The sequence below is a fragment of the Molothrus aeneus genome, chromosome 16 (assembly GCF_037042795.1).
Source record: "Molothrus aeneus isolate 106 chromosome 16, BPBGC_Maene_1.0, whole genome shotgun sequence".
Classification (NCBI taxonomy): domain Eukaryota; kingdom Metazoa; phylum Chordata; class Aves; order Passeriformes; family Icteridae; genus Molothrus; species Molothrus aeneus.
In genome coordinates this window covers 2379108-2400508 of record NC_089661.1, presented here as the reverse complement: position 1 = coordinate 2400508, position 21401 = coordinate 2379108, and the positions used below count along the sequence as shown (strand labels likewise).

Here is a 21401-nt window from a genome sequence, read left to right as displayed (position 1 = left end):
CTTTGCAATTGCAAGCACCAGATACTCTTTCTAAATGACAAGAGATGAGAATCTCGTGCATTTGCATGACCCCAATGGTTTCAAAAACTCCTTTAACGAAACCATTGCCCAGATTTTACCAAAGACACGTGGGGCTGATGTACGTGAGGGCCACTGACACCCAGCACGGAGCACATGAGCCCTGAAGTACCTAAAATTATCTCATGTTGGCTTTTGAAGATAAGTCTCCACCCTCCATTCAGAATGACAACTTTTGGCAACAACAAGAAAACAGAAATGACAGATGGTAACAAAATCTGGTACACAAACATGACAGTAGGCAATATAATGAACATTTCACCCACTCCTTCATTTATGCTAATCGGTGCTTTTGAGCAACCGGAATTGTTCTGCCAGACAGCCACAGATCTGAAGCACAGCACAGCAAATCTCAGAGGGCCACCAACCTGAAACCAGGGTAAAACCCCACCAGGCAACTCCCTGTGAATGAAATTAAAGTATCACTAAACTCCAACCCTGCCAAAATCCCCCCACTCTTAAAAAGCACATCGACCTCTCCTCCTGCCCTGAAAACACCACATCCCCAAAACAGAGGCAGCTTGGTTTTCCTGCTACCCAAAGCTTCACCAAAATTCAGAGGAACCAGCAGAAATGAGAAGTAGCAACCTCGCAGTCAATGTGAATTGTGCTAAATAAATGTATTTGTTCCAGCAACAAAAATTTCCTTCCAAAAGCGTTTTTCTCCCAGACTCGGCTCTCTGGGATGGACTCTGTCCCTGCAGGAAAATGGTTACTCTTCCCTTTGAAGCCCACTTATCTCACGCTGACATTCTCAGAGGAAGGTGCTATGTCACCCACAAACCTCCTTTTATTTCCTATAAAAATGTAAATCAGCCTATTTTTTCCCCCCAACAACCTTATGTAATGAGCAGTGTCCTCGCTCAATCATTTTGAAGATGTGCTTTAGCCTCTATTTTATGCAGGAATCTGTAAGACTGAAACCATTCCTCCCTCTCCTTCCCTGATATTTCAGTGCTTGCTCCTTTGCCTGCTGATGCAAAGCTCTGTGGCCATTCCTGGCATGGGCAGGACCTAAAAACAACTCACAGGGCAACAACAACACCCTTATATTTTCCCAAGGATATAAAATAAGTTTTCCCACAAGTAAATTGCCAGTGCTTTCAGGAAAAGAGGGGCAACCTTGAGCACTTGCCCTCAGAGCCAGCTGGGATGTGTAATTGTACAAATCTGTCTATATTTGTAATTATAAATGAGGCTTGTTCTCCATGATCAAAATTTGAAGACACCATCCTTTACAGGACCCAATTTTCCTTTGCTTCCAGCACTGTCACACATTACCCACAGCAGATGAAATGCTCTCTTCTGGGGGCAGAATCACAGTGAAAACACAGGAAAAATAGGGAATTTTGGTCAAAACAATTCAGTTGCTTTTGAGGGCAGAGGTCTTGGTCGGTTTCCAGTAACCAGGTCTGCAAATCCTACACTTGGCCCCAGGAGAAGATAATCTTTGTGTCAGAGATTCATCCCATAGAACCAAAAATCTCTCACTGTCCTCATGAAGATCCTCCCAGACTTCTCTGACCTGGAGGAAACCTCACTTCTGCTTTCTGTCTTATTCACTTGTCATTTCCTGCCCTGGATGAAGCATCCCAGCCTGTATGGTTCTTCACTGGGTGAAAGCTACTCCAGTTCTTTAATTACCCTTGATGTCCATCTCCCTCTCTGGCCTTTTCTGTGCAAAGCCACATAGCAATTGTGAGTCAAGGGGATCTCAGCACATGGAGCTGTTGGAGCAAAATCCCACTGTGGATGGAGGCATGGCAGACCAGGGTTTCCTGTTCTCCTCTCTGCTTCAATCTCAATCATTCCTAAAAATAATTCCCAAATCAACTTCACACTTGAAATGCTGGAGAAGCACTGACCAGTAGGGCTGGGGTCTTCCAGAGACCTCCACACTGCAGCCCCTAGAAGCCTTCATAGCCCTTTTTATGGAATAGTTTGGCTTGGAAGGGACCTTAAAGCTCATCCAGTGCCACCCCTGCCATGGCAGGGACACCTCCCACTGTCCCAGGCTGCTCCAAGCCCTGCCCAGCCTGGCCTTGGGCACTGCCAGGGATCCAGGGGCAGCCCCAGCTGCTCTGGGCACCCTGTGCCAGGCCTGCCCACCCTCCCAGGGAACAATTCCTAATTCCCAATATCCCATCCAGCCCTGCCCTCTGGCACTGGGAGCCATTCCCTGTGTCCTGTCCCTCCATGCCTTGTCCCCAGTCCCTCTCCAGCTCTCCTGGAGCCCCTTCAGGCCCTGCAAGGGGCTCTGAGGTGTCCCTGGAGCCTTCTCCTCTCCAGGTGAGCATCCCCAGCTCTCCCAGCCTGGCTCCAGAGCAGAGGGGCTCCAGCCCTTGGGCCATCCCTGTGACCTCCTCTGGACTCACTTCAGCAGCTCCACATCCTCCTGATGCTGATGCCTCAGAACTGGAGGCAGCTGTGCAGGTGGGATCTCACCTGAACCCCAACCTCACCTGCTGCCCATGCTGTGGGATGAGCCCAGGATAACGCTGGGTTTCTGGGCTGCCCCTTCAATGGGGGCACCAAATGCCACCTGCTAAAAGAGAATCAAATCCTCTCCTTTTTTTGTGTTTTGTTTGTTTTTTAAAATTGTTTTGGCTTTTGTTTCAAGTCTTTTTCAAGTCTTTACACACACAGGCTTCCCATCCCCTACCATCCTGACTCTCCCTTTCCTCTGCCTCATTTCAGAGTAAGGAAGCCACACATGATGTTTTCTCTCCAGGACATGGTGAACTGGCTGGCAGGTTGTCTGATGAGAAGGGATCTGCCCCGGGACACCATGAAGAGGTGGGATCTTCTGCCTGTTGTTTGTCATGGAAAAGGGAAGATGGCTGGGTTCAGCTGCTGCTGAAACCAGGGATGCCAGCTCAAAACCGGGAACATCAGCTTGGGACAATGCTGCCCTGCTGCTGGAGGAGGCTCAACCCCACGTCCTTGGCCACCCAGGTGGGTTCAAAGGGGTCCCGGGGGTCCCTGGGTGCCGCGGCGCTGCCCGGCTGTGGGGTGTGTGGGGCACGGGGGGCCGGGATGTGCTGCTGGATGCTCTGGGTTGCTTTGCTGAAGCCTGGGCCAGGACCCCCGGCAGCCTCCGGCTCTGCCGGAGCCGTCCCCATGTCCCCAGCGGGTTTTGCCCGCTCGCTGGACACGCTCAAAGTTCACGGTGCTATAAATACCCGGGCACAGGGCTGCCAGCGCCGGCGGGCGCGGGGGGGCTGCTAAACCCAACCGGCTTGCGGTGCGATTAACCCTGTGCGTGCACGAGTCCCCTCCGAGCGCTCTGAAAAAGGGGAATCCTCCAATTCGAAATGTGTCTAAAGCCAGAAGAGAGCAGCAAACTCCTTCAGTGGGCTGATTCCTGCTGGGAAGAGCCTGGGATTGGAACCGGGACTGGAAGAGCACAGGGCGCTGGAGGAGGCTGCAGTGGATGGGAGTTTTGTGGCCAGGCACATCCACAGCTGCTGTGTGACCCCCCAGCTTGGGCAGCTCCTTGTGCTGGGGGTGCAGTGATGTGGATCCAGCATGGCTGGGGTCCCCCCATAAAGCAGAGGCTGCCTGTGCGCCCCATATTCCTCACAAGCATGGCCTCAGGCTACACAGCCCCATGCCCTGCCCCACATGGCCCCACGGAGCACAGCCCCACAGCCTGCCCTGTATGCCCCCATACACCCAGCCCTGTGTCCCCAGCACCATGTGCGGGACTTTTTGGAAGCGCTGAAACGCATCGGCAAACTTGGAGGGCACCAGAAATGCACTAAATCAGCACAGGCTCCAACCCCAGCTTGGGGACAGCCCCAAACCGCGGAGTCCCCAGCGGTGCCAGGTCACCCGAGGCAGAGCACAGCACTCACCTGCAGCACGGTGTGCAGCGGCTCCCAGGGGAGCCAAGCCGAGGAGACGCCGGTGACCCCACCCAGCTGTGCAGAGCCCTTTTGTGGTGCCAATCGTTATCTTTTTAACCATTTCCCTCCCACGCCTTACCCTGCCGGGCTGAGGGGAGAGCCAGTCTGTGAGGAAGAGCCTCTTGGCCCTTTTTCCTGCTCAAACCACGGGCGATGGGAAGCTCAGAGAGAACAGAGGAGGAGCCACAGGAGCTGAGCCCCGCGGGCTGCGTGCTACTCCCGGCTGCTGCTGAGCCCAGACACAACTCAGTGCACACATGGCTCATGACAACGCCTCAGCACTGAGCAAGGTCCTGCCGGCCGAAGGTGATCTCCAGTTCCAGGCCAGGCTGCCTCGAGCACGGGGCTGCACATCCCCATGGCCTCACAGGCAGGGGGTGACCCTGTCCCATGCCTTCAGGAATGTCACAGCTCCGAGGGACCCTTGGCTTGCTCAGGTGACACTGCCACCAGAACAACCTTATTTCAGCCTTGGAAATGTCACCTTTTGGGTCCTTTCAGGCCAAGCAAAGGAACATTCATCGCCTCACTCTCCACCATCTCCTCTCCTGCCATCACCACCGCAGCTCCTGCAATGCCAACTCCTCCTTGTTGCAGTTGGGTGTCGTGGCTCTTCCTGACGCTTACTTGAGCAGGATTTTCAGGTCATCACTCCTGTGGCCAACAGGGTCCCGCCCCACAGCTGTGCCCTGCCCCGTTCCCCACAGTCCCTGTGCTGTTCTGGTATGTGGCTGCCCCTGCCCCAGGGCTGGTCCCCCCACGCCCCAGGGCCGGATTCTGCTCGGTGCAGCACCGGAGCAAAGGAGCCCGGCGGGTGGCACTAGGGGGAGATGAAGGCCGGGAAATGCCGGGCCCTGCGCCCTTGCCAGCCCCTCCTGTCCCCTTGTCCCCAAGGCCACCCTAGCCCCAGCTGCTGGCGGGGACAAAGGGGAGAACTGCAGGTTTCTGCCTATCACAATCCCCTTGCTGTGTGGGGTCTTTCCTGGCATCTTCAGTCTTTGGGAAGCATCTTTGGCAACGAGGGGCCTTATGGCATTTACACCTTTATGCAGCAGGTATAAAAGCAAGAGACTGCCTTCTCCCACGTGCAGGTAGCACCATGTAGGACACCCCAAAACACCCATCCAAAAGGAGGAGAACAGATATAACTCCCAGAACGGGGGTCAGCAGGGAAGGATGAGTCCTGGTGCATGGCCTGGAAGCAGACAGTGACACATGCTGCAGACCTCAGCTGGAGGCTCAGCCTGTCACATCTGACTCCCCTTTCCCAATGCCCTTAGGTGCACTTGGCATCAGCACAGCTGTGACAGCCTTGACAGGACCCCACCACCAGCAAACTGGGCACCTTCAGGGCTAAAATCCATTTCAGGGGACCTCTGGGTCAAGGTACCATCCTGGTACCACACCAGCTCCTCTCTTCCCGTGGATGTTCCCTTCTACCACAGGCTCCCTGTGAGCCCTCTCAGCAGAGATGAGATGAGTGCAGCAGGCAGAGTTTGGGGGAGCTCCTGGCAGACAAGGAGCTGAACCAGCAGGACCTGTCCCCAACAGAGTGTTCATGCCCAGCTGGATCACAGTGGCACCTACAGGTGCAGCTGTGGCTCCTGTGGTGTGAATCAGTGCTGGATGCTGGGGCAGGAACTGTGAACAGCAGCTCTGCAGGCAGGATCCATGTGAGCGGGGCACTTTCCCCTTGTATTTTCTATGGATTAGAAAGAAAAGTTAAATGATTTCCTCTTTCTCCAGGAAGAAGGATTCAGAGTGCAGCTGGCACAGAGTTAACAAAAAAAAATGCTACTAATACATGTTTGTGCATCACTTGCAATGCTATCAAACCACTGTGCCCTGGGGGCCTGGGCTCCCCCCAGAAAACCCACACAAACTCCACACAAAAAACACCCCAAACCACCAACCTGCTGCAAAGTTATGTTTTCTCTTCAACTTCCCAGTTTGGTCACAACCACAGCACACAGAGACAATACTTGCCCTGCAGCCACATCTCTGGCTTGCTCATATTTACAATTATTTAGAGCTCCAGCTCCACAGTTTCCAACATTCTCTGTCCTAAACTCCACGACTGCCGGCGCTGGAGGGAATGGGGCTGGTAACGTGATAGGGGGCTTGGCCTGGGCCCAGGAGGCTGGAAGCAGAGGGTGGAAGGCAGAGGGGTGCCCAGGCTGGCATGTCATCCAAGCCCCTGCAGGAACAAGGTGTCTTTGGCTTGATGGGAGCTGGCACGAGTGAGAGGAGGGAAGGAGATCCTTCGTCAGCACTTTGCTATGCACTGTGCTCCCTGCTCTCCACTGCCCAGACACATGGACACCACTGCTGTGCTGGCAGGACAGCTGTTCCCAGGGCTGCTCATCCTGGGTCCTTTCTCCCCCTCAGACCTGCAAAATTCCATGTTCTGCTTCAGCTTGGTTCCAAACACATGCCCAAAAAGCAGAAACAACACAACATCACTGCTGTTCCCATGCCAGGAGGTGAGGGAGGCGCATGCAGCAGCACCTGAAGGGTCACCCAGTATGCCAAGTGTCCACTGACAGAGGTGGCTCCAACACAATTCTGTTGTATAGAAGAGCTGACAGTCTGTGCCCAGACCCTGTCACAGCCCCTAAACCCTCAGGGGGCTCTGGGGAAGTCTGGGGTTTGCATTGTCCCTAACCCAGGCAGAGCCATGGGTTTACAAACCAACCTAGAAGTACAAGCTCATTTTTTCTGCTATTTTTCAATAGCATTAAATAAGGACAGAAGCATTCCCTGAGACTGCTCAAGGCACCCAGTGCTGTGATTGCAGCATAGCTCCCTCCTGTGAAATGCATCATGTGCCACCACAGAATCCAGTCCATGATCTTGGGCCGCAAACAGGGATTGGGCTTTGTTTCAATTGTTTCCATGCTGGTTCTGCTTTTAACAGATCATTCCCAAGATTGTGCCATTCTGCCACATGTTCTACACATCATTTCCCATCTCCCAGCTTGGACACAGCCTTTGAAAAAAGACATTTCACCTCCAGTGTGCCCCTGGCCCTAACACAGCCCCTCTGCAGGCAGAGCCAGGCCCTTCCCAAAGGTTCCCTCTCTCAGGCACCTTGTGCCAAGCCCAACGTGGTCACTGTGTCATCGAGTGTCAAGTACAAAGCATATGCAGGACAGATGGGTATGAGGTTTATAAGATAATTAAGCATGCAAATGAAGCTCATTTGCATCTAGCTCTTAAATTCCCATAAACTCTGTGAGGCTGGGAAATGAGAAGTGCTGCTTGATGTCACAGAGCAGCAGAAGTTTAGCTACCAAAAGCAAAGTAGTGATTGATGAGTGAGACCCAGTGCTGCTGTGGCCAGGCTGAGCACAGCCCTGCAGGGCCCCCTGGCAGAGCCACCACACACGATGTCCCCCAGGCCACAGCCATCAATACAAACTGCTGTGGGCTTTGCTGGACTGAAATGTCACAGAACCAGAGAGACCAGGGGAAACCATTGCTCCAAAGAAAGATTTGACCCAGAGATGAAGGAAAAGCTCTTTTGTGTGAAAAGGAAACTCAGAGGCTGGTGTGGGAAGCCCACTTAGAGCACCCTCTCCATGGGCTGCCCCTGAAGCAGGACCAGGGCAGAGTCCTTTGATGAAGTTGTGGTGATGGCACAGAAGGGAGAGGCAGATGGGCATTCCCTGGTGTTGTCATTATATTGCAAAGGTTCCATATTGTTGTCCCCTTAATGCAAGAGTTTCATACCTCCTCCATGTTTCTCTAGGCAGCTCTGCTCTAAGCACTGACTCTTCCTTCTTCTCACAGCAGCCAACTGACTCCAGTTTCTCCTCAACCAACCAATCCACCCTTTTATAGCACTCTTCTTCTTATTGGCTACAGCTGTGGCCTATTAAAGTCAGGCCTGCTCCTAATCTTTAATAATTAGCCCAGCTGCAACTCCTTAGGGGCAAGATTACTTTCTATACTACCTTTATTTTCTTATATTCTATCCCCCTACACCTGGGCAGAGATGGAGCCCAGGGCTGTGACCCAGACAGAGCTGGAGCAGCCCCAGGAAAACAGGGGAATAGCTTGGAGTGGAGATTCCCAAGAAACCCTCAGGGCAGGAGCCAGATGTGCTCCACACCCACCTCCCACAGTGCTGGAGCTGGGAGGGCACTGGGGTCCTAAAACGTGGCCAGGCCTGGGCCAGAGGTCACCTGCAAGTTCTCACCTCCACAGGAAAGCTGCAATATCACCTCTGGTTAAGCAAGGAGGGCAAAGGCTGGGCACTTTCCAGCCACCCACAGGTCACAGGCTGGGAGATGGCTGCAGGTGCTGCAGCACCTCTCCATTACCCACAAGGTGATGGTGGTTCCTCAGAAGTGGAAACCCAAGAGTGGCACAGCCAGGCAGTGCAGAACCTGGGATAACACCAATAACCTGTGGGGTCGGGTACCCCTCACCTTCCCAGCACCCAGGGCAATCCTGGAGCCTCCTTCTACCAGAGGAGGAAGAAGCCAGTGGATCCCACAGAGATCCCATTCTGCAGCAGGCCTGGGGTGCCAGATCCCTGGCAGCACCTGTAGATGAGGGACATGGAACAGCCTCTGGGGTGGCCCTGCTGTCCCCCACTGTCCAGCTGGGCCAAGCACACCACGGCTGCAGGCTGAGCACCCAAGGCTCACTAGGGACAAACACAGCCCAGACTTCCAGGAACTGCTGTGAAACATCTCCCTGAGAGATCTTTGGGCTTTCCTTGTTCCACATCCCCACACAAACTCACCACACACAGGGTGGGTCTTTCAATGCACCCAACATTGGTGTACAACACGTCCTGACCATGAACCAAAGCACAGAGGGAAAGGAAACTTTAACATGGGCTTACCCAGGACAAGAAAAACTGAAAACAGCAAGACTGGATTAATTTGAAATACCTTGACCAGATTTATTAAAAAATATCCCTTGGCAGTTGACAATTACCACGATCCACAATCAGAACCTGACTGGACAACATTGGAACAGTTTTCACCTACAACAGAAGGCGAACACCTGGGAACACCCCAGCAAGGCCTGCGCACCCCTATTGGCATTAAACACTGGGCTGGCACTGAGGAGCTCAGGGCAAACCCTGGCTGTGGTACAATTACACCACAGGTATTACTGTGTGCTCTGATACTTACCTGCCTGGTGTGTGGGAAAAAAACAAATGTTCAAAAAATGGGGGAAAAGAATCAGTCCAGAGAAGGACCAGAGAAACTGGACACTGCTTTAATTCCAGCAGCTCTTGTGCTGCTGCAGCCGAGGGAGAGCAGGGAAAGGGAAGCTGGACAGGGTGGCTGGACACATTCAGGTGCTCTGGCTGCCTGGGGAGGGGGTTTGGTGCTGCAGGACACAATGGTGCTGGGTCACTGGTCCTGGACAGGCAGCAGGATCCACAGGAAACCTTAACATCCGCCAGGTCAAACCCTGATAGGGAACAGAGCCCAGGGCCTCACTAGGGCTTCCATTCCCCAGTGAAACCTGATGAACACACAGTGGGATGTTGACAAGAAACCCCGAGAGAGGTGGGGGGTGTGGGACAGACAGACAGACAGACACAGGGTTTGTTCTTTGGGCCAGATTCTGGTTTTGGAACTATCAAGGTTCCTCTTCTTGCCCAGCCAGTGCCACTCAGCCAGTCCTTGCTCTGTGGACACTCACTCTGGAAAAACTGCCTCATTCCCCTTTCCAAGCAAATTAAAGGGATCTGAATAAGGCACTGGAACTCCAGAGTAAACCATCAATGCTCTCTGCCAAACAGAAAAAGAACTATTTAAAGCACATCCCCAGTTTGGGCCAGCACAAGCTCCCTGTGGGGAAAGCTCTGCCCAACAGTGACCTAAGGTGGCTGCAGAGGTGGTGGCTGCAAGGCCCCTTCCCAATGCTCCAGAGCTGGATTAAAATGAGGAAAAATCAGGAAGGAGTTTTCTTCTCAGCCTGGGCCCTGGGAACAGGAAGGGCAATCACTGCCAACCAACATGTCAAAGTGCAGCACATCTATGTGACAAACCCCTTCCGGGTTTAAGATGCCTCCTAAATATGCACCTAATCAAAAATTAACTTGGTGGCTTCATGATTATCAAAGAAACATTGCTAAAAGCCAGATCCAAACCAAAGGGCTGAAAATCCTATTCCAAACTATTCTTCTTCCAGATCATGCGCCAAGGGCTGCGGCTGAAGCAGGGTTGGAGCAAAAATACGAAAGCAAAAACAATTTGGAGTTGACACAGTGTATTGTGAATTACTTCTCAGCTTTTCTACATCTAAGAGAGCATGAAATGATCGGTACAGTGGAGCAGTTTAATACACAGTTGATTACAGAGCCGCAGATAATACACGTTGGATCTATTTACACACACAGCTTAATATTTCACACATACAACTGTTTGTTTGCCATCTCGGTTTGTCCACGAAGCATTGGCAGAGTATTTACAGTGAGGCTGCTGCGAGGAAGCCCCGTCCCCCGTGCAGCCCCGGGCGAGGCTGCCCCGGCAGGGGGTGTAAACAGAGCGGTTCTGTCTTTCTGTAAGGGAGGGACAGGGTGGGAACACGGCCTGCGCTGGGCAGGAGGGAAAGGAACCAGAGATACCAGGAAAAAGTAATGTCCAGCTAACCTGGAGACTTCAAACCACTTAAATTTGCCTTTTAAAATATTTTAACTGGAAACTGTTCTCAATTAATTTTCAATTTGTACTTCAAGAATGTTTCAATGGCATTTTCAATTAATGCTTTCTATCCATCTGTATTTCTATCCATCCCCACGTGTGCTTGTGCAAGGACAGGGAGTGCTGAAGCCCTGGCTCAGTGCTGAGGGGGCTTCTCAAGGACGCAGGGGATGCTGGGGGCCTGTGCTGGCTCCCAGGCCCACTCCTTGCCCTTGGCAAACCAAAGCCAACCCTGGTTTCAGCTGATCACTCCAAAAATAACCTCCCTCCAGCTGTTTGTCATCAGCTGCCACCACCCTCGATGCCCAGTGATGGCTTTTACAGGGGGGTCACTGTGTGGCTGTCACTGAGGGTGGGCAGATCCAACCCCAACCCTTACCCCAGCCCCGGCCGGGCACAGCGCTGGTTCCCAGTGCCAGCTGAAATATGCTCCACGAGAAAATGGAGCCACCAGGCAGGAGGGGAGGTGCATTTGCAGGGTGTCCATGGCCTGGCTGCATGCAGCAGCCCAGGAGCAAACCTCCCCAGAGCCTGGGGACAGCCCAGCTGCTGGAGCTGCTGCAGCCCAGGCACCGCTATGGGACCCACATGGCAGCTCCTCCCTGGGGCTGCCTCGGGGGCACACCCAGCTCCTTCCTCCCTGTCCCATCATTTCCATCCCTGCCTTGCCCCCTCAGTGCTGGAAGGACCAAAGGGTGAGAAAGGAGGAATCCAGCCTCTGCCACCAGCAAAGACAAGGTTTGATGCTAAGTTAAGAACACTGTTCCATGGAAAGAAGGAGCTTTCCTGAGCAGTCCAACACCTAAAGCTCTCCAGCTGGCACTGGGCAGTGAGGTGACTTTCCTGAGAGCACACAGGGGAGCTTTTTTACCTGTTCCTGGGGAACTGGGTGAGGGTGGCCAAGGTCCTTGTCATCCTTGGACACTGCTGCTGCCTCCCAGCAAACCAGAGACACCTGCCATGAAGCAGGAAAAATTCCCAAATACTCAGCACGACCTTGGAACTGTACTTCTTGTCTCAGCAGCTGCTGGAGTTGTTAAGGCTCTTGGCTTTAAAGAGTTTATTACTTTGGAAGTTTAAAGCTGCACTTGCAGCAGGGTGCAGCAGGTCTCTGTCTCAGCACAGCTGTTATGTACCTCTGTATCTCAGCATGGGCTCTGAAACCAGAAGCAATGGAACTGGGGAGAGGGACCCTGGGACCTGTGGCTCCTGGAGCATCTGCTGCTGCCAGTGGGACCATGTGCAGTGGCCAAACATTGGCTGAGGCTGTGACACAGAGCAGAGCTGGCAGTGCTGCCAGCCCCTCCTTTGACATGATGGAGTGGTACAGCCAGTTCTGGAAATAAACCCTAAACACAGCTCTGGGCTCACCTGGAAAAGGCAAAGCTTCAGAGTCACTGCAGAGGCATTTCCCCTTGGGCACACCCACAGATGGACCACGTTATGTGTCCTTCCCTGCCCTGAGCTGCACCTGTCAGCACAACCCATACAAACCATCTTCAACTCCAAAGGTGGAATGCACCAAGGTAGAAACAAGTGAGACTTGAGTAACTGAGGGAGGAAAATGAGGACAAATTTGAGAAAGTCACTTTGATTCATCTGAATGAGGATTTGAGAATTGGTGGCCAAATCAGTGACATGCAAATGGTGGCACTGGCTTACACCACACATCCAGCAATGAGCTGGATGACAAATTGGTCAGAGCATCACCCATGAGAGTGGGAACTTAAACTTGTACCAACTGCTCCAACCAGGACCTTCTCTGCAGTTCAATTCAGTGAATGCTGCAACTTCTGGACATTAAAATCCATTACAGGCATGGAGATGCTCCAAGGGCTGGAGCCCCTCTGTTCTGGAGCCAGGCTGGGAGAGCTGGGGGTGCTCACCTGGAGAGGAGAAGGCTCCAGGGACACCTCAGAGCCCCTTGCAGGGCCTGAAGGGGCTCCAGGAGAGCTGGAGAGGGACTGGGGACAAGGCCTGGAGGGACAGGACACAGGGAATGGCTCCCACTGCCAGAGGGCAGGGCTGGATGGGATATTGGGAATTAGGAATTGTTCCCTGGGAGGGTGGGCAGGCCCTGGCACAGGGTGCCCAGAGCAGCTGGGGCTGCCCCTGCATCCCTGGCAGTGCCCAAGGCCAGGCTGGGCAGGGCTTGGAGCAGCCTGGGACAGTGGGAGGTGTCCCTGCCATGGCAGGGGTGGCACTGGATGGGCTTTAAGGTCCCTTCCAACCCAAACCATTCTGGGATTCTGTGCAATTGCTGCAGTGAGCCAGAGAACAGGGAGAGAATGCAGCAAAGCACAGCAAGGCAGGGACAGGAGATGCTGACAGTGGCCTGGGGCCTTTCCAGAAGTGCAGGACACCAAGGGCTGCAGCCTCAGACACTGAAGTGCAGCGTGGGACAGCTCCTGAGGAGGGGCTGAGCTGCAGCCCTGAGCAGGAGTGTGGGAAGACACTGAGCACCTGCCTCCAAGCTGGCTTAGGGCAGCACATGTTTAGCAGCTACAATAAGGAACCAGGAAAATAAAAAAGCTTTAAATATCTCCCACCAATCTTCCAAAGTAATCTTGTTTTGTCCAAAGTAATCTTCTTTCTCCCAAGCCAATATTGACTCCCAAAGGCAAGGAGCAAACAGTTCTGTACGTGCTGTACAGCCCAGCCCCTTATCAGGGCTGAGAACAAGTTCAGTTCACACCACAAAGACTTGGAAGAGATTTTGTACAAAATGTTTGTATTTTTTTTTCCTACCAGAGCCCTACCCAGCGTCTGCAAAGCACCTCAAACCTCCTCCCCATGGCACCCTCAAACTGCACCACTGTCAAGACAAGACACAATCCACCCATTTTATTTTCTCCTTCAACTTCTACAGAGCCTTTCATTTAATTTTAAACAAACTCTTCAAATAAGACAAAGGCAATAAGATCCTGCTGTCTGACTTTCACCAATAAAGCTCTCTGTACAGAGTTCAGGGGTGGTGTTAATGCAGATTTTAATAAAATCAGGCCGTTTTAAGGCTGTCTGGTTCCCCATCCCCAGAAAACAAGAACAGCTTGAGAAGCCAAGGCTCTGCTTCACACCTGAGACACCTCCCTGAAGAGCACTCCTGGACACACAGATCAGCCCTTGAAAGCAGCCAGGAGCTCATCCCACATTCCCCACTCCTTTCCCCCAGTTCCACAGCTGGAAGCACGTTACCACATGGAGCCAAAGGACACTGAGTCCCACCTACAGCTCTGAACAGAGACACCTTCACACCATGGCAGCACTCACACAGCTCCAGGCCTGCAGGAATTGCTCAGTAATGGTCACCAATTCCAAGTCTTTTATAGGATTTTGCAGAATCCCACTGCCACTGCCTGCACAGTTCAGTCTCAGCAATGGCAATTCAAGTTTTAGCCCAGGAAACAAACCAAGGACAGCAAGAGCCTGCAGAGAGAACTCAAAAGGAGAAAAGCATTGGAGCAAACGACTTTGCTGCCCAAACTGATGTTCCACAAGCAGCCAGTCAAGTCTCAGCAGCACTCTGAGACTTCAGCTGGCTTTTCACAGCTGCCTGGGCATTGAGATGGCAGTGCCATGGCACTGGGTCAGCCCTGCACCTCCACCTCGACTGTCCCCACATGCAAATCATTCTGTTCTTACAGTCAAACCACCCCTCTGGCATTTCCAGCAACTGGAAAAATCACATCAATAAACAACATCTGCATTTTTAAATTTAATTCTTAAATTTGACTGCAGGGATGTGCCTCTTCTGTATCTTCTGTCACCACCATGAGGAGGAAGCTGCAGCTGTGACCAGGCAGAATGGACCAAGGCATCCAAGCAAAGACATCTCCCCTTTGCTCAGGACACAGGGAGGCACCAGCAGCAACAGCAACACCTGGAAGGAGCCCTGAGCTCAGCTCAGTGCTGCTGTGCACTGAGAAACAAAGGTTCCCAAAGGTGAGGAGCAGAGGGCAACAGCCACCTGTGTGTCCCATGCAGATGGAGAGAATGAGACCACAGCAGGGAAGAAGGGAGAAAACAAATTTTTGAATTTGGCAGAACCTCCCCAAGCCAAGGTTCAGATTTAAACAGCCAAAGGCTGAAGTTAATCAATGGGAATGCCTTTTACCTGGTTCTCACTGAGAAATCTCTCACAGGAGCACAGGGAGGAAAAAGCATCTTGGTGTGTGAGCAGCAGATTGAGACCTCACTGCTGCCAGTGCTCTGTGCACTCCTTGTCACTCTGCACCCTGGAGCAGGGGCTGCAAGTGGCAGAGGGCAACATGGGGCTCACAAAAACTCAGCAACCTCCCCAGTCCCCTTCTCTGGACCATTTTAAATCACTGCCATTAAAACTCCCTGAAGACTGGAAGCACATCCACACATGGACTGTCCTTGTGGAATAAACCCTGGGGACCCAGCCAGCCCCCACACCCCCTGACAGCACTGCTGGCACCAACAGCACACACAGCACAGGCACTGAATGGAGTGAACTCTGCCTGTGGCCTCCCACAGCACTGCTAGAAACGCCTCCAGAGTCATTTCTGTGTCAGGAGAAATCCTCAAAAGCAAAAGGGAGGTGTGAAGGTTCAGCTCACACTGGTTTGCAACACAAACAGGCATCTCCTTGTACCTGGAAAACCTCCCCCTGCAAACCATCCATTGAGAACTGAGCTTCTTGATTTGGTTACTACCCTGCATTGAGGAGATTTAACCCCTGGCAGCCCCAGCTGTGGAATTCTTGCTGCTGTCCTGGCAAGGGGCAAAGGGGGCACCACTGCTCACCCATCAGGAGCCTTTTCCCAACCCAGATTAAGGCAGAGTACCATCACTGGCAGCTCCCAGAGCAGACCACAGTCCTTGATTTCTGAGTGCACCAGTGCTGCTGTCCTCAGTGCCTTGATTTGCTGAGTGCCAGCAGAGAGAGGCCCTGGTGGGTTTGGAGTTTGTATTTGGATGTTCCCATAAATCCAAAGATCCCACAGACCCTTGGGAGCCTTGTGTACTTTATGGGCTGGAGGAGAAGGATTCTGCATCCTGAACAATGAAGGGGAAGGTGGTTGGGGTTCAGGGTCCCATTCCAGCACCTTCTCCTTTCGGGTTTAACCAGAGGTTGCCAGCCTCTCCTGGAGCAGGGCTGGGGCTGCTGGAGGTTTGGTTATTGTGCAGGTCTCAAGGAGCCAGTGCCTCCTGAGTGAGCTCTGCCCTTGCACCCAGCTGAGCAGGGAGACAGCAAGGATGGGCAGGGTCTGTAAAACTGTGAGAAAGAGGGGTCAGGGAGAAAGGCTGGAACGACTCTAAGATGATAACACTGGAAGGCATGTAAACAATTCAGGATCATGTTAGCTCCTTGACTGTAGGAAAAGGAATACTGACACACCTTAACTGCACCAAGAACCCTAACAATGGTTTCAGGAACACATTCTTCAGATGCAAGAGGTATTTGCAGAATTACTACCTGAAAGTTGGAAGTACAACCCACTGTGGGGAGGGGGAAGTTGTAACCTTGGGAGTAGGAAGCTGCTGGAAAACTCTGCCCTCAAAACACTCACATTGCTGCTCATTGGGAACAGCCTCCAAACAGGCAACAGCATCTGTGGCACAGGGATTTGGGGGTGAGGATCCCCTGGTTTGTTGTGTGCTGGCAGATTGAGTGAAGAAGATGAATTCTGAGCAGCTCTGCTATCAAATGGAATACTGACATGGATAAACAGCAGCTTTGCAGGACCTGTGCACAGAGCTCTGTTTAACTGAGATCCAGAAATCCCACAGCCTCACATCTCAGCAAGGCTTCATGGAGTGGAGATGGATCTCCACCAGCTGAACAGGAACCCCACAATGGATACATTTATTACTCATACCCCAAAATCACATGGGGATGAGAGGAAGATTCAATACATTCTGACTCGAGTTCAGATGGAAAGAGCCCCCAGCTTCCATCAGCAGCCAGTGCAGCACCACCTTTCCCCAGCTCTTCCCTGGCTGATCAGCTTGCTTTGGGAATAAAAATCCTTTCACTTGATTTGGTGTCAGAGGGAGTTGGCTGCACTAGAACAGTTCAATGGTCAGTAGGATCCCCAGCAGGGCATCAAATGCCAGAGAGGGAGGTGGTGGAAGCATGCAGGGGGCAGCCTGGCACAGCCCAAGCCCCCAGGCCCAGAGCTCCCTCCTGGGCTCCCTCTGCTCCCAGGGGCCTGCACAGAGCTGTCTGCAGGGTGGGAAATGATTGTGCTTCTCAGCTCACTACAAGGACTCTGCTCCCTATTCCTGCTTGCAGCAGCAGGAAGGGAGCATTCTCATTTCCTCCCTGCTGCAAAAACACAGAGGGGTGGTGTGTGTGTGTAAAAATCCTGAAAAGTACTGTGCAGCACCATTGGTTCAGTCCAGAGGGAAGCTGGGATACTCAACTGTGTTTGGTGGCTTCTGAAGTGTCACCAGCTTGGAACCAAATATTGCCTAAGGTAACATCCTCACAGTGGTTGGTAGTTCAAAGAGGCTCAAACACTCACTGTCTTCTCACTCTCATGAAACCCATGAACAATTCATCTCTCCCAGTCCCTTCCATGAAAAGTCCCAAACGAAATTAACAAAACCCCAAAAAACCAAACAGGAATAAAATAAATAAATAAATAAAGGCATTCCCAAAACATTTATTTTGCTTCTCTCTTTGTCCCTCTCCAATCAGCTCAGAGACACCGATGTCACCTACCTTCACCCACTGAGCTGCGTGCAGGAGCCCTGAACTGCAGCGCTCCCGTGGTCTCTCCTGCTTCTGGAAATCTGTCCCCAGAGCTGGCACTGTCCCAACCCTCCTTGCATTCCCAGGATCAGTAACTCATTGGCTATATGGAAAAGAAGTGTATCCAAAGCACACGATGGCACATGGAGGCTGCAGAAGCATCGGGAAAGGAGAACAGAAGGGCAGCAGCTGTTCCTCCTGCCCTAACTAAAGGCTGAGCCACGGCACAACTCCCCTCCAGCCCGGCCCAAAGGGTGCCACCCCTCGCCCAGACATTCTTGTGGTGCATTACTGGCACTTTATAGCAGTCTCATATGGTAGATACATGCACATGTCTGTGTGTTACATACAAAAGGTCTGATAACAGTAAAACATTGTTCCGAGAGATATAAAAAACCCAAGGAGTTGCATTAGCCAAAAAAAGTGTTTTGTGAGAAACGACAATAAAAATGATATAACCACAGCTTTTCTTTTCTTTAAAATTAGATAAATACCCAAAGCTATGATTTCACTTGGGGCCTCTGTACCTTGACAGGGAGTCCAATGGAGTATATCTGAAGGCACTTAATATCCTCTACTCAGCTGTAAGATGGTTGCACAGGGAGCTGGGGAGCTTGGGATGTGGTTTGGGGCATGGAGGAGAGAGATGGATGAAAACAAGCCCTGAAGAGCCATGATCCACACAGCCCCAGGTGCCGAAATGAACACAAACGTACAGCCCAGGTGTGGAGAAGGTCTCTCTTGGAAAAGAAAACTGCCAATTGCAAAAGTCTGTGTGTTTCTATGGCCAGAGCACTTCATGCAACTCTGACAGTTCATCATACACTCTTAGAGATATTTAGCTTTGTCAGTTCATTGACCTCCTCAGTCCCTGTCTCCTCACAGTCATCCTTTTCCACGGCTTTGCCAAACCTGCACCTCTCCTCGGCCTTGGCCGCGTCTTTCTGGAGCTTCTTGGCGGAAGGAAGGATGTCCTTGGCTTCTGAGCTATCTGTGCCATGGGCTATCTTATCAGAGTTCTGTACAGAAGGCACCAGGTTGGCAATCTCATCCGTCGGAGACCGCCCAATGCTGCCATCCACTTGAACCCGAATGTCTGGAGATATGGACAACTGGTGGTGGGGCACGATGCCGTTGTCCATGCACTTGGGGTAAAGGTAGGTCTTCATCTGACCCTTGCCCTTCACATTGACCGTCCCCCTGTAGTCAAAGTCATAGCCCATCTTGCTGAGGATGCGGTAGCTCTCCTCACTCACCTGGATGCGGCACTCGACGCCGGTGGTGTCCATCCTGCTGGCGATGTTCACAGTGTCCCCCCAGATGTCATAGAGCAGCTTGGTGGTGCCGATGACCCCGGCCGTGAGGGGGCCGTGGTTGAAGCCGATGCGCAGTTTGAAGTTAAACCACAGCATGTTGTTGTTGAAGTCATCCACCACCCTCATCATTTCTTTGGCAAATTCAAAAAGGGTCTGCAGGTGCCCGTGGGGATGGCTGCTGTCCTGGCACTGCGAGGTGTTCAGCCCCGAGGCCGCCATGTAGGTGGCCCCGATGGTTTTGATCTTCTCGATGCTGCTGTAGTGGGGTTGGCTCAGCAGCTCGTCGAAGTCCCCGATGAGCTCGTTCAGGACCCGGTAGCACTCCTTGCCACCCTCGTAGTTCTCCTCGTAGAACTCGCTGAAGTTCACGATGCTGGCAAAGATCACCCCGCCGCTGTCGTGGTTTTTGGAATAGCTCTGGGACACCTTCAGCTGCTCGGCCACGTGGTAGGGGATGATGTTCCTCAGCAGCCAGTCAGCCTGATCCCTCATGCTCTGGATCTTGGTGCGGTGCAGGTCGGCCTCCACGTCCCCGTGGTAGTGCAGCCGGTAACTGACCTCGAACTCGCGGTTCAGGAACCAGACGAGCAGCAGCAGCAGGAAGGACACCAGAACCACCTCCTGGCCGATCAGCTCCGCCGGCCGCCGCGCGTCGCTCGGCACCGAGCCGTTGCACGGGCTCTTTCTGGAGCTGCACGGGGCGAGAACACACAGGGGCATTTTAACTTAGGGCATTGCCATCCCTGCCCCACAGTTAGGAATGCTGGAAAAGGAAGTGTGGGAAGTACAGTCACATACTGAATTATAAAATATCCATTGAAAACTTCAGCTGCTGTTAAGGAAATGCCAAAGAATTAATTTAATTCTTAAAACTCACCAAGTACTTCCATAAACCCACCAAGTATTTCTTTATCATCATGTTCAGTGGCACAGGCCAATCCTGTTTTAAGGACTTCACCAAGGAAACAGTTATTATTATATCTAAATATATAACTAAAAGCACTGTATGTAAATTTGTACCTGTGTGTGTGTTTAGGTACCTGAGTGCACTGAATGTCTCTATGTGGGGGTGTCTGTGAGTTTCGTGGAATTTATCTGGTTTTGTATTTTTTATTACCTCCAATACTCAGAACCAGCTGCTTTACACTCCTGTGCCTTTCCCTTGTGTCCTCACCAAGGACCAGGAACCTTTGCCAAGTGCCTTTAATGCTACACATGAAGGGTTTGGGAGAAGATGACCCTGTAAAAGACACATTGTGGAGAACCCCATGGCAGGAGGTTGGAACTTCATGAGCTTTAAGGTCCTTCTGACCCAGCCCAGTCTGGGGTTCTATGAACGGCATGGAAGTGGGGAACATGGCTGTGCTGACATCTTTTCTATGATAAAACCACTTCAGCTTTTCATGGCAGAGACAGAAAGTTTCTCCACGTGCCAAGATTACATAAAATAATCAAGAATTCCAGTCTGCCATAGATTGGGAGCAATATTTCAGATCCTCTCGACAGTTCACTGCCTGCCTGTGCAGATTATGAGGCGCTGATGGAGCAGCTGCCAGTGCCAAACCACCCTGAACGAGGAGACATCTGCACTCTCCAATCTCAACTTTCTGCTGAGATGCAAAGGCACAAACTGAATCTGAGCAGGCCCCACCTATGCACTCCCAGAGGCGCAGGCTGAGCGCAGACAGCTTGGCATGCAGTCATTTCTGCAGGGATCCAACTGCATTTTGGGATAAAATTGTGCCAAACTCGAGATCTGGTATGAGCAGACACACGCTGAAGTTTTTTGAGTTAAGAGAAGGTTTGAAAAGGGAAAGCATCACATTAACCTTGCTCCTGGAGAGCCAAGCAGGAATCCATACTCAGCACCTGCCTGCATTTCTCTGGGAAGGCAGGAAGGGATTAAAACTCAGCACAACTGGAGCAACAGCTCAAGAAGAGAAGGCTGAATTTGTTACTGTAACATATGAAAACATTCCTGAGTCAATTTTGTTGCTTCATGTCCATGGGGGACAGGCTTCCACTTTGGATATATTTCAGAACTGAACTTCATTACAGACACAGTTTTTTCCTGAGTTTCATTCTCAAATACTTGATTGACAGCAAAGTGTGATGAAACAAAACCACAGCACAGCTGTGAGACAGATGAACGTGCCCCACATCCAAAAACATTTCTCTGTGCCATAGTCTTTGTATCTGTTCCCTTTTCTACAGAAATCCTATGGGGAAAAAGTTTCTGGTGAGTGAAATATTTACAATACAGAGAGTGCAGGTTGAATTTCAGATGAAAGATAGGACAGATTACATTGAAAATTACTTCTTTTGTTTTCTACCATAAATACACTTCTCCCAGGAGAAGTGAAGGTGTATTCATTTATTCCCTCCTCACAAGGGGATCATGAAAGGAGGGGATGTCCCAACTCAAACAGAGCCCCACCATGGGGTTCCTGTAATTGCTGTACCAAGACACTCCTCCCTCCCTGATTCTCAACAGAACCTCTGCTATGAACCTGTTTATTTCCTGCCCTGAAAGACAAGTCAGAGACAAAGACAAAGACAAAGACAAAGACAAAGACAAAGCCAAGGTTTAGTGGTGGCCTTGGCTGGGTTAATGGTTGAACTCAATGATCCTTGTTGGTCCCTTTTATTCTGTGATTCCTGATCTTGGAGGTCTTTTCCAGCCTAAATGATTCCATAATTA

At 51.7% G+C, this 21401-nt stretch overlaps 1 protein-coding gene across 2 annotated transcripts in view; it reads right to left on the bottom strand.

Annotated features, from left to right (window-relative positions):
- Positions 1 to 17267: 17267 nt before the first annotated feature.
- ADCY9 (adenylate cyclase 9) overlaps positions 17268 to 21401 on the bottom strand; it is an 86301-nt gene continuing 82167 nt past the window's right edge. For both annotated transcript variants that reach the window (XM_066560518.1, XM_066560519.1), the window contains one exon: positions 17268 to 19391. In XM_066560518.1, coding sequence (XP_066416615.1) covers positions 18203 to 19391 — 1189 coding nt within the window. In that variant the 3' untranslated portion in view covers positions 17268 to 18202. The remainder of the gene's footprint in view (positions 19392 to 21401) is intronic.